At 38.1% G+C, this 14,429-nt stretch overlaps 1 protein-coding gene across 2 annotated transcripts in view; it reads right to left on the bottom strand.

Annotated features, from left to right (window-relative positions):
• The window catches only part of srrm3 (serine/arginine repetitive matrix 3), a 102,589-nt gene that overhangs the window by 43,386 nt on the left and 44,774 nt on the right, over window positions 1-14,429 (bottom strand). For both annotated transcript variants that reach the window (XM_084115109.1, XM_084115108.1), the window contains exon 2: window positions 12,319-12,563. In XM_084115109.1, the coding sequence (XP_083971235.1) occupies window positions 12,319-12,551 (233 nt within the window). In that variant the 5' untranslated portion in view covers window positions 12,552-12,563. The remainder of the gene's footprint in view (window positions 1-12,318; window positions 12,564-14,429) is intronic.

Genomic DNA, 14,429 nt, shown 5'->3' with positions numbered 1-14,429 from the left:
ACGTCAATTATTAGTATAAATCATTATCAGTGTATTTATTAAAAACTGTACTTGCAGATAATATAATATTAAAGAAATTATGGCCACTTAATTGTACTTAAAGAGAGTCACTTTCATGACTATGGTTCTTAACACACCGAAATACACTTTTAAATACCGAAAAGCATTGCAATAGTTAAATGTAGTTTAAATAATGACCATTTTACTCAATATTTGTGGGCATTAAAAGCTTTTTCCTACATACACTTGAATGTTGTGCATTTCACAGCTCTTTTCGACAGCATGCTCACTGTTATTACAGTTACAGCAAGGCAGCTCACTAGGTTTAGGAACAATAGAGGTCAAAGTAGCACATGTTGCGTGTGTTGAGGTGTGTGATGTGAGAGGGTGTTAACATGAAACCTGCACCTGCTGTCTGGTTAAGGTGGACTGGTGTAACCAGGGCAACCATTGTCACCAGTTCAGCTGCTGATGTACGGCTTCACAATAGCAGGATTTATCAGCTTCTGCCCAGAGCAGTGGATGAGGAGGAAGAAGATATCTGTGTGTGTGTGTGTGTGTGTGTGTGTTTGTGAAGAAGACAAAGTTTCCTGCTATAAAACCTTGTGCTCGAGGGGATGATAATGCTGCTTTATCAAATCCATTCCGACACACACACACACACACACACACACACACACACACACACGAACACATGTTGTGTTTTCATGTTTTATAGGGACTTTCCATAGACATAGTGATTTTTATACTGTACAAACTGTATATTCTCTCTCCTTACACAGACCCGACCCCTAAACCTACCCATCACACACACACACACACACACACACACACACACACACACACACACACTAACCCGACCCCTAAACCTTCCCATCACACACAACTTTCTGCATTTTAACATTTTCAAAAAACATCACTTCGTATGATTTATAGAGCCCTATTTTAACGATCTAAGCGCATGGTCGTGTCCAAACGGATCTGCTCGTGCGTGAGGTAAAAGTGCGCAAGCAGAACATCTACGAGACAAGCCGGATTCACCATATCTTTATGTACACAATAATAATCTTTTACATTGTAATCCTTTTATTTTAAATATTTGTCATGTGTGTGTGCTGCTGTGTGTCCCTGTGTGTGTAATAAGCAGAGTGTACGCGTGTTGTGGACCCGCCTATAGGTGCACATTGCTAATGCGCTCATTAAATAAAATAAATATTGTGCCATTGACTTTAGCCCAGGGTTCAGTCGGTCAATGGCTCAGTCTATTTCTGTCCCTCAAAATAGCAACGCTCCAACAATGCGCCAGAACACACACCTCGCTCTCAGACCAGCAGCCCATGGGCGCAAATGGGCGCAAATGCATTTGCTATTTAAACAACGTAGCACAGGACGTGAAAATGATAACTGCGTCAGGCTGAAACTAGCAAAAAACAAAAAACACTTGCGTCGCGCTTAGCGCTGCATTGCGCGGGTGTAAGATAGGGCCCTAAATAAGCTGTTTTCCTCATGGGGACCAAAAAATGTCCCCACAAGGTCAAGGATATTACCATCTTTGTGAGGACATTTACCAGGACACACACACACACAAGATAAAAATTAATTTCTATGCTTTTATTGAAATGTTTATTGTTGCGTACTGCTTTATATACTACTAGATACTGTGCAGTACGCAGCTGTTAAACATATGCCGTACATGACCTGCAGGGGGCTCTAGTCATGTTTGGAAAGAGCAACTGTAACACACACACACACACACACTACCCTATATCTTGGCCACAATGGATAAGGCCTTATTAAGCCAATTAGATAATAATGAAAAGAGCAAAGTCGCCATCGTTAGCAAAACACTCCAGGGACATTAATGCTCCTTCTGTCTGTTTTATTTAACAGTGAATCGATAGCACTGATTAACCTCGTTTAATAGCACACACACACACACACACACTCCCCTGCGCACCGAATGAAGCAAACGCTTCAGAAAACCAAACCGAGATGCACCTTATTGATCTCCACTATTGTCACGTTAATTGTCGATTCATGCATATTTGCTTTCATCTGAAGAATCTGGTTTTATTGTGCATAATTTGATTGTGAATGGTGTTTATTGTTAACCGTATTATTGAATCACTCAGTTATTAACCGCTGCGAGTTTGATCTGATGAATCAGTTCACAGATTAATCATTAAATGTGACCTGTGAACTGGTTCACTGAAAAGAATCTACTCAAATATTTGTTCTTGCTATTATGCTATTTTCTTCTAGAAACAAACTTTGTTGCATTATTGTCCTGTTATCTCTGTAAAGCTGCTTTTAAAACAATCTGTATTGTAAAAAGCTCTATATAAATAAAGCTGACTTGACTTGACTTAAGCAAATGATGGACGTGACATCAACTAAGTCTTTATTAAGTGTGGCATGACTTGATCTGATTGGTTGGTTCCAAGGTCCAATGAAAATAGAGAGCTCATGAATATTAATGAGCCTCAGACTAGTTTGGGAATCCAGTTACACAATGAACTGCATCTTTCCTTCCTGGAGTGGATCCATGTATCCGTCCATCATTGAGCCGAGTCTCAGCACGCTTCTCTGGGGAATGTGTACATTATACATGAAGCGTCGTCCTCGTCTCCATCTGTCCGTCCGGTCTCTGTGGACACGGATGGGTCTGATCCCGGACGAGGGGCAGATGGAGCCGTTAACCAGAGACACTAACACTCATCTAATTGGCTCCTGCTGGGATGAAAATGCCACACGAATGACGACTGCTGGATTTTTCTACTGTTTTATCATCCGTTGCTTACAATAGTAACAGCATCTTTGCTCAACAAGAAGCACTGCATGTTTGTGCTGAGCAAAAAACACACTTAGGGCCCTATCTTGCACCCAGCGCAACTGACTTTGTACAGCGACGCATGTATCATTCCTATTTTGCACCCGACGCACCGCGGACTTTTCCCTCCACAGACGCACGTCGGTAAATTAGGGAATGAACTTGCGCTCCCGGGGGCGGTTCAGCGAAAAGAGGAGGCGTGTTCCGGCGCAAACGTTCCCTGGTGCTATTTTGCAGTTTCAGAAAACAATTCCGCCACTGACCAGGAGAAACCTCGTCTAAAGTCAGCGGCGCGTTATTCAGAGGCTATTTTAAGGGCACATGCTTGGCCATAATGTAGCGTGTGCTCAACACACACACACTTTGCTTCTCTCATCTACACAGAAGCAGCCGTTTTCATTTTTGCAAACCATACATAATTACAAGGAAAAATATTAACACACAAGGGAAATCATTGTGGTTTCCATGAAGATGTGAAAAAATAGGCATAAATCTAGCTTACACATTTACCCAAATTATCATACGCCTGTTTAACCGAAGCTAATCTGGGTGTGTTTCTCCATCCCCAATGTCACTTCTCTGTGTTTTACGGCCCTGACGAGAATGTCGGTCTCCTCGGCTGTGAACCGCTCCTGGCAAATCCGCCGTTATAATAGCAATCCGCCATGGAACAAGCGCGCCTGCTCTTAAAGGGGATGTGAGATGACGCTCTGATTGGTTTATTTCACGTTACGCCCAAACCACACCTATGAGTAATGAAGCTACTTCAGACCAACACATTTTAGATTTGCGTCGGGCGCAAGAGTCATTTATCCCGCCGGTATAACGAGATCCGCCCACAAAGTTACTTGTGTTTGCGTTTGATACTTGTGTTTCAGATCGTTAAAATAGGGACCAGAGCTTCTCTGTGATTTTAGTCCCGTCTGAATGTGCATCTCATTGATCATGACGGACAATGTCAGGAAAGATTACGGTGACTTTTACCTTCAGTAAAAAGGTCCGGAAAAATGACCTCAGGTGATACTGATCCCGTGCGAATAGACCCGGTGTAGATATGTACGTAAATATTTCATCATTTCCTGTTTAAAAGTAGTTTTTCACGTTTTTTCCGAGTATGGAGACGCTTGATAAAGCATCAGTTGCGTTCTAGACGCTGGGACGAGTCTGTGGCAAAACTCAAGTGTTTCACACACACACCATTCAGATCAGAGAGAAGATCGACAGCACTTGTTATAAAAATCTTTTAGCGTTAGATAAGTGCCTATTACAAACACAATCCAATATGAAGGTAATTAATATATCGTTCGACTGGACATAACTGTTTTATATATATAAATATAGGTTATGTGTGTTTGCGCACGTGATATCAGGAAGCAGCGTAACACACACATGACGACAGGAGTGACAGCGGTGTGTAAATCGAGTTACTCTCACACTTCTGCTAGTTTTACTGAGGTCTCTTATCCCGTGCGAATTGGCCATTAATATTACAATATTACAATAATACATTACTCCATCTACCCTGGTAATGTTAGTCCCGTCTGAATAGGGCTGAACTCTCCACTAATTGGTTCCTGCTGGGGGAAATGGCACACGACCGACGACTGCTGGATTTGTTTTGTCTGTTTTATCATCCGACGGGCAACATCGTGAGTCCAGTTGCTTGGAAGAGTAACAGCTCAACAGGAATCACTGCATGTTTGTGCAGATCACAGTGATGCTCGATTTAACAAGCACTAATAATGATGAGTCTCATGTACACAACATGAAATATCATCCGTGTAGCTTGACTGTTTGTGTGTGTGACTCTGTGTGTGTGTGTGTATATATGTGTGTGTGTGTGTGTGTGTGTGTGCACATTTGTGTGTGTGTGTGTGTGTGTGTGCACATTTGTGTGTGTGTGTGTGTGTGTGTGTGTGTGTGCACATTTGTGTGTGTGTGTGTGTGTGTGTGCACATTTGTGTGTGTGTGTGTGTGTGTGTGTGTGTATGTGTGTGTGTGTGTGTGTGTGTGTGTGTGTGTGCGTGCGTGCGTTTGTTTGTGTGTGTGTGCGTGCGTTTGTTTGTGTGTGTGTGTGTGTTTGTGTGTGTGTGTGTGTGTGTGTGTGTGTGTGTGTGTGTGTGTGTGTGTGTGTGTGTGTGTGTGTGTGTGTGTGTGTGTGTGTGTGTTGGGGGAGGCTGTATAGGAGAGGTTAAGGGGTTAACTGGGGAGTGTCGCACTGGTTTATATCCACAGCATCAGATGAAAGCCCCATGTCTCCATTATAACTGCAGCCGCCCAGTTTAACTCCCAGTCACTCTCTGTGAAACACTCCTGCAGTTTTACTCCATAATCCCCTCATGACTGATTCATAAAGCCTTCGTTTAAACGAACAGTTCACCTAAAAAAATCTATTTTGTAAATTTAATCTCCCTCATGTCATTCCAAACCTGTATGACTTTCTTTCTTCTGTGAAGTTATGATTCTTATTTAGTCATTGTATGCAAAAAATAAAATAAAATTCTTCAATAGAGTCACTGGACTTGAAATGACACGAGGGTAAAAAAAATGCGAAAATGAATGATGACAGAATGTTTATATTTGGCTGAAGTGTCCCTTTAAAAAGCGCCTCTGATTTGACATAACGGAGGCTTCTTGTACAAACAGAGATAAGCTGAGGATGCGTGTTCAACACAAGAAACCCAGATCTACATGAAGCTGGTCTGATTTCACACCGTCTGCTGCTACACACACTGGGAGGAACATATGGAGAGCCAACATCTCCTAAAGCACAGCACAATTACTCATGATGTGTGTGTGTGTGTGTGTGTGTGTTTGTGTGTGTGTGTGTGTGCTACCAGATGGCTGATCCACCACCATCCTCCATCTCCAACATCCGGCTTCACAACATCGTCATCAATCTAGTAACTATTACTCAGAGCTCTCAACAAGGAACAGTTTATTTCCGCTAATAAGAGTCTGCAGACAAAGACTGAACACACTTCATATGTAACTTCATACGGACTGACGGAGGTCATTGTTTTTTAAATTCCACTGGATGGCGCTATAGTGGAGCAGAATTTACATACTTCACTTTTAAAGGGACAATATTGTACAGTTCGTAATTTAGTTTTTCATAACCATAAACCCTTTTCACATTTCCAGGGTTTTCGGAAAGCGGAAGTCGTCATAGTTGTGGAAACTTCTATAGCGGTGAACGGAAGACGACAGCAATTTTTGTATTTTCATTTGCTCCAATAGCTAAAGAAAAGAAAAAATCAGTGATGGAGTTTCCACGACTTTTCAGAAGAGAGAAAAGAATATAGAGAGATTGATTACGTTGGTCAGAAGAGAGAAAAATGTAAAATTTGCCATTATTCCCTCAGCTGTTGTATTAGAAATACTCTCGCAGAAGTGTTAATTCGTTTATTCTCATTTACTGTGAAGGTAATATAACACAATATATAGCATGAAAATATGAAACACTTTGCAAAAATTTAACTGTGGAAATGCGTCATCATAGTCTGAAAAGGGCCCACTTCTTTCTATTCTATTCTATTCTATTCTATTCTATTCTATTCTATTCTATTCTATTCATTTGCTCACCCTCATGTCATTCCAAACCACAGTTGTTATTGTGAAAAGGGCCCACTGGCTGTGTTCTATTCTATTCTATTCTATTCTATTCTATTCTATTCTATTCTATTCTATTCTATTCTATTCTATTCTATTCACTTACTCACCTTCATGTCATTCCAAACCACAGTTGTTATTGTGAAAAGGGCCCACTGGCTGTGTTCTATTCTATTCTATTCTATTCTATTCTATTCTATTCTATTCTATTCTATTCTATTCTATTCACTTACTCACCTTCATGTCATTCCAAACCACAGTTGTTATTGTGAAAAGGGCCCACTGGTTCTATTCTATTCTATTCTATTCTATTCTATTCTATTCTATTCTATTCTATTCTATTCTATTCTATTCACTTACTCACCTTCATGTCATTCCAAACCACAGTTGTTATTGTGAAAAGGGCCCACTGGCTGTGTTCTATTCTATTCTATTCTATTCTATTCTATTCTATTCTATTCTATTCTATTCTATTCTATTCACTTACTCACCTTCATGTCATTCCAAACCACAGTTGTTATTGTGAAAAGGGCCCACTGGCTGTGTTCTATTCTATTCTATTCTATTCTATTCTATTCTATTCTATTCTATTCTATTCTATTCTATTCACTTACTCACCTTCATGTCATTCCAAACCACAGTTGTTATTGTGAAAAGGGCCCACTGGTTGTGTTCTATTCTATTCTATTCTATTCTATTCTATTCTATTCTATTCTATTCTATTCTATTCTATTCTATTCTATTCTATCCACTTACTCACCTTCATGTCATTCCAAACCAATGTTGTTATTGTCAACTAATACTAAAACTATTAAAATTGGGTTTCTTTATAGAAATATAGCTGAAATAAAATGAAATATAAACATTTAATGAAAACCTTAAACTTAAGTTAAAAATAATTTAAAACTCAAACTAATTAAAACTAATTAAAACAAAAACGAATAGAAAAAAAATCTAAATCACATAACACAATGGCTAAACTTTAAAATAAAAATGAACATATAACAATAAAAGCAAATTCAGTGCATTGATAAATACTATAATAGTTGATAAATAAAGCTAAAATTACACTGGTTGTTCCAAACTGACACGTTTTTCTTTTTATTTTATATTTTGAAGAATGTTGGGAACCAAAACACTGAAACATTTCACAGAATATCTCCTATTCGGTTGCACAGAAGAAAGAATGACATGAAAGTGAGTTAATGTTGACAGCATGTTCATTTTTGGGTGAATTATCCCTTTAACACATGACAACATCAAGGACACATTTTCTTCACGCTTTAAATTCTGTATGAAATTGACAGATTGCTGTAAGCCTAGTGCTGTCATGTAAACCGAGGTTAATAGTGGGTCTCTCTGGATGCTGTGCGGTGATAAACACGACATCACCACTAGAACAATGCACTAACCAATCAGATGACAGGACTGAAACGATCCGTTTTATACATAGAATGCAAAGCAAAACTGCTGATAAACCAAACTCTATTTCTGTGATGTGTGTTTGATGAATGGAGGCAGAAATGCAGGCGTACTCAGCTCCTCATTCACTAAGCATTTAAGCATGTTAGCAGATTCCTAATCCCGAACTGAAGCAAATCTTTCATCATCTTTTGTGCGCTGAAGCGGTTCCCCTGCGGCGTGTTTGTGCGCTTTATCACCATCATTCACCCTGCCTCAAGGTCACACAGCTGCTGTTTAATTAGACACACTCAGACCTGCTTCTTTATCCCGTCAGACGCGGGCCGAGAGGATTAGAGAGAGGACAGTCATGCTACAAATCCTCCAAATACAGCCGTGTTTATCAGAGGCCGTTTGCTTTTCTGAGTCACTGAGAATGACTTTTACTGCATTTCATGTGATGTAGCAAACAGGACTCAGAAAATGCAGGGAAGGATAATTAAAATGATCATAAAACTGTCATTTTTATTTACGAAGCAGTTAAAATGCAGTATTTTCTTTACACTACTGTTCAGACGTTTAGGGTCCTGTATGGAAGCTTGTTTTCATCACAGAATAAAACATTTTAAGAGATAATTGCGACATTTTATCTCATAATTGCGAGTTTACATCTCACAAGTCTGTCTTTATTTCTCAGAATTGTGTGTTATAAAGTCAGAATTGCGTGATATAAAGTCAGAATTGCGTGATAAAGTCAGAATTGTGGGATATAAAGTCAGAATTGTGTTATAAAGTCAGAATTATGTTATAAAGTCAGAATTGTGTTATAAAGTCAGAATTGTGTGATATAAAGTCAGAATTGTGTTATAAAGTCAGAATTGCGTGATATAAAGTCAGAATTGCGTGATAAAGTCAGAATTGTGGGATATAAAGTCAGAATTGTGTTATAAAGTCAGAATTATGTTATAAAGTCAGAATTGTGTGATATAAAGTCAGAATTGTGTTATAAAGTCAGAATTGTGTGATATAAAGTCAGAATTGTGTTATAAAGTCAGAATTATGTTATAAAGTCAGAATTGCGTGATAAAGTCAGAATTGCATTATAAAATCAGAATTGCGTTATAAAGTCAGAATTGCGTGTTATAAAGTCAGAATTGCGTTATAAAGTCAGAACTGCGTGATAAAGTCAGAAATGCGTTATAAAATCAGAATTGTGTTATAAAGTCAGAATTGCGTGTTATAAAGTCAGAATTGCGTGTTATAAAGTCAGAATTGCGTGTTATAAAGCCAGAATTGCGTTATAAAATCAGAATTGCGTTATAAAGTCAGAATTGCGTGTTATAAAGTCAGAATTGCGTGATATAAAGTCAGAATTGCGTTATAAAGTCAGAATTGCGTGATAAAGTCAGAATTGTGTTATAAAGTCAGAATTGCGTGTTATAAAGTCAGAATTGCGTGTTATAAAGTCAGAATTGCGTTATAAAGTCAGAATTGCGTGTTAGAAAGTCAGAATTGTGTTAGAAAGTCAGAATTGCGTGTTATAAAGTCAGAATTGCGTGTTATAAAGTCAGAATTGCGTTATAAAGTCAGAATTGCGTGTTATAAAGTCAGAATTGCGTGTTATAAAATCAGAATTGCGTTATAAAGTCAGAATTGTGTGATATAAAGTCAGAATTGCGTGTTATAAAGTCAGAATTGCGTTATAAAGTCAGAATTGCGTGATAAAGTCAGAATTGCGTGTTATAAAGTCAGAATTGCGTGTTATAAAGTCAGAATTGCGTTATAAAATCAGAATTGCGTTATTAAGTCAGAATTGCGTGTTATAAAGTCAGAATTGCGTGATAAAGTCAGAATTGCGTGATATAAAGTCAGAATTGTGTTATAAAGTCAGAATTGTGTGATAAAGTCAGAATTGCGTTATAAAATCAGAATTGCGTTAAAGTCAGAATTGCGTGTTATAAAGTCAGAATTGCATGATATAAAGTCAGAATTGCGTTATAAAGTCAGAATTGCGTGTTATAAAGTCAGAATTGTGTTATAAAGTCAGAATTGCGTGTTAGAAAGTCAGAATTGCGTGTTAGAAAGTCAGAATTGCGTTATAAAGTCAGAATTGCATGTTATAAAGTCAGAATTGCGTGTTATAAAGTCAGAATTGCGTTATAAAGTCAGAATTGCGTTTGCGTGTTATAAAGTCAGAATTGCGTGTTATAAAGTCAGAATTATTGCGAGATATAAACATGCAATTCTGAGATAAAAAGTCACAATTATCTTTTTTAGTTGTATTTTTATTTTTTATTCTGTGGCGGAAACAAGCTTCCATAGATTTTTGTAATGTTTTTGAAAGTTTTTTCTGCTCACCCAGGCTGCATTTAATTGATCAAAAATACAGTAAAAACAGTAAAATATTACTATAATGTAAATCAGCTGTTTTCTATGTGAATATATAGTAAAGTGTAATTTATTCCTGTGATCAAAGCTGAATTTTCAGCATCATTACTCCAGTCTTCAGTGTCACATGATCCTTCAGAAATCATTCTAATATGATGATTTGATGATCAAGAAGCATTTATTATTAGTATCAATGTTGAAAACAGTTGTGCTGCTTCAGATTTTTATGGAAATCATGATATTTGTTCAGGATTTTTGATGAATAGAAAATTCAAAAGAACAGCATTTATTTAAATTAGAAATGTTTTGTAACATTATTAATCGTCTTTACTGTCACTTTTGATCAATTTATTGCATCCTTGCTGAATAAATTGAATTCCACTTCCTGTAATTCCAATGCAAGTTACAATTACAAGTTAAAATTTTTCTGTGGCTGATTCAATTCATATTCAAGACTCACTGAATTTGGCACAACACTCAGTTCTCAGAGTTTCCCTCAATAGTGTGCCATTATAAACAGCAAGCTAGTTTAACATCCAGCTTCGGACTGACTTTAACTCACTCACTCAGCAGGATTCTCTTCAAGACAAACACTGAAAACTGACCATATAAGACTGGCAATACTGTAAATGCAACTGCATTATGACTGTGCTTTGACACATTTTAGACTGCAACTATGCATCAAATCAAGTGTTTGTGTTCTGGACCTTGCTTAGATGTTTCAGGCCTCACTGCATGAAGACTTCTCATCAATAGCCCATAAAGCATCAGAAACAATGCAAAGACTAAATAAAACAACAATGCACTGTGATTCAATATTCTCCTTTGTGTCTTTGTCGCTCATGTGATGTCTCATGCATGAAAACATCTCAAGTTTCCTTGGTAAAGCGTACATGTTGTGGATGTGCTCACTGATGTGTCTGTATTTCCACTGTTTTAACAGTAAACATGAGACATTTCTTGCATTCACTACAACAAGCTCAGTGAAGATGGAGTCGATGTAAATACAAATGATAAATATTCACTGTGAATGAGGCAATCAAATCAAAACTATAAAAAATTACTTTAAACTATTGATTATAAGCTCAAAATGTTTAAGTATATTGCAAAATATTTAAATAATTGCACATACATACATTTAGAATGTAGAAAGACTGACTGTATCAGGTCATTCACAACTGAAACTTTTTTATCTGATTTAACTTATTTCAGCTTTATTTCAATTAACAATTTCTAAAGTGCCCCTATTATGCTTTTTCAAAAACTGCCTTTCATGCAGTGTGTAATATAGCAGCTGCTTGTGAATGTAAAAGATCTTGTGAAGTCAAAAGTGCACGATGAATAAAGTTTTTGTCTAAAATGAAGAATCGATTCTGAACGTCTGAAACGATTCGTCAGTTATTCACACTCACTTCCCGTTACAGTGTAACAATGTAACAAATTAGCATAATGCCGGCCTGTGCTCTTGATTGGCTGAGCAGCGTCTCTTTGCTCCGCCCTCAAACACTGCAGTTGTATCTGAGACTGGAAGAGTTTAGTTCGTGTTGTTCATGTTTTCTGCACTTCTAGAGAACGAGACTCACACTGGAACTGATACGGAAAAACCGACGCCATCGTTACTGTTCGTGTCACTGAGGAAGAGCCGAGATTCAGATATAGTAATGGACGTTTCGTTTCCGACATGCACTGTAAGCAGTCGACCAATCACAGCAGACTGAGCCGTCTGACCAATCAGAGCAGAGCAGGCTCTCAGGAGGGAGGAGTTTAGAGAAACTGAATCTTCAAACGAACCGTTTTCAGACTCTGAGAAATTAAGTGATGCAAACTGTATATTATGAGAAAATGTAAGTGTTTTTTTATGGATGCATGTAAACCTGTTGTAGGAGAACAACAAAATTAGGAACCTTTAAAGAGCATAATAGGGGCACTTTAACAGTTTTAGTTAATAAAAACAACACTACTGATTCTTAGGTAGTTAGGATTCATCCTTGTATCAGTGTTTGGACCAGAGCTAATGTCACCTAAAAACATTATTCATGATATTTAAATGATTATTCTAAAAGAACCAACATGATCCCCTCACTCACCCCTGTTCCTCCATCATTTCTTGCAGCTCCATGCATTTCAGCTCCACCCTCCTCTTCCTCTCATGGTCCAGAATCTCCCGGTGAGCCTTCTTCACCAGGACGGGTTCAGGCACACCCTCCTCTTCCTCAGGCTCTTCGCTGGCTTTGGGTCGTGTGGTCGCGGGGGTCTCAGGCTGGAGCGAGACCCCGTTAGTGGCGTCCTCAGGGGAGGGAACCCTCGCCCCATCGTACATGGCCACGGCACTCTGACACAAACACACACAGCGACAAGAGTTATTTCAAAAAGTTATCATTTTTATTTATTTTTTGTTCAATAATTATTACCCCTCATAATAACTATGCGGTTTTTTTCATGCATATTTGTTAGGATGTGTTTTATTTGTTTGCATTTAAAAAAAAAAGTGTAATTATAAATTATCTTCTGCTATAAAAAACTAATAAAAAAGATTTAAACACAAACACAGCGACAGTAAGACATGAGCTCGGGGATTCTCACAGATTACACTGGTTTCACTGGAAACACTGGTACTGGAAAGGGAGATTATATTTGATACATTTTTGAACGGTTGGACAGAATAATTCGCAAGTTTAAAAATAAAAAATTGAATACCGTTCAAAAGTTTGGGATCAGTAAGATATTATTTTTTAAAAGAAATTAATACTTTTATTCAGCAAGGATGCATTCAATTGATCAATCATGTTACAAAAGGTTTCTATTTCAAATGCTTTACTTTTTAACACTCTATTAATCAAAGAATCCTGAAAAATAAAATGCATCACGGTGTCCAAAAAAACTGTTTTCAACACTGATAATAATCAGAACTGTTTCTTGAGTATTAAATCATCATATTAGAATGATTTCTGAAGGATCATGTGACACTGAAGACTGGAGTAATGATGCTGAAAATTCAGCTTTGATCACAGGAATAAATTACACTTTACTATATATTCACATAGAAAACAGATGATTTACACTGTAATAATATTTCACAATTTTGCTGTTTTTACTGTATTTTTGATCAAATAAATGCAGCCTTGGTGAGCAGAAGAGACTTTCAAAAATATTAAAAAGTCTTACCGGCCCCAAACATTTGAACAGTATTCTATAATCAATGCAAAAAGTGCCAGTAAATCAAGGACAAAAGATATTTGTACTAATCACCAAACACTGCCACGTTCATCCCTCACTGATATTGAGAGGATGACAGAAACCATAAACAAATAGGACATGACTTTCTTTCTTCATTGTTCATGACGACACAAGCAGGATCAATCTGGCAACAGAGATACGCACGCTTTCACACACTTCTGATGCACAGGACTCAAACTGCACCCGCATGCATACATAAACGAAGAGAAAAAACTCACAGCTGAACACACACTATGAGCCCTATTTCAACGAACTAAGCGCATGGTCTAAAGCGCATGGCGCAAGTTCACTTCGGTCGTGTCAGAATCCACTTCTGCTAGTTTAACGACGGGAAAAATGGTCGGCGCTCCCGGCGCATGGTCTAAAAGTGTTGTCTCTATTCTCTTAATGAGTAATGGGTGTGTTTTGGGATTTACGTGCATTAAACCAATCAGAGTCTCATCTTCCATTCCCTTTAAATGCCAGTTGCGCTCGTGCCATGGAGGATTCGCTATTTACATGACAGAATTTGATCGTGGAAAGACCGAACGCGTCTCCAGAGCGCAAACGGATCTGCTCGTGCGTGAGGTAAAAGTGCGCTAGCAGAACATCTACGGGACAAGCCGGATTCTTTATGTACACAATAATAATCTTTTACATTGTAATCCTTTTATTTTAAATAGTTGTCATGTGTGTGTGCTGCTGTGCATCCCTGTGTGTGTAATAAGCAGAGTGTACATGCGTTGTGGACCCGCCTATAGGCGCACATTACTAACGCGCTCATTAAATAACAAAATAAATATTGCTGCATTGACTTTAGCCCAGGGTTCAGTCGGTCAATGGCTCAGTCTATTTCTGTTCCTCAAAATAGCAACGCTCCAACAATGCGCCAGAACACACACCTCGCTCTCAGACCAGCAGCCCATGGGCGCAAATGCATTTGCTATTTAAACAGCGTTGCGCAGGACGAGAAAATGATAAC

Source organism: Abramis brama (genome assembly GCF_963993115.1).
Source record: "Abramis brama genome assembly, chromosome: 5".
In the NCBI taxonomy this organism is placed as follows: Eukaryota; Metazoa; Chordata; class Actinopteri; order Cypriniformes; family Leuciscidae; genus Abramis; species Abramis brama.
Note: the sequence above shows the minus strand (reverse complement) of the source record. Positions and strands in the feature narration are given on the sequence as shown.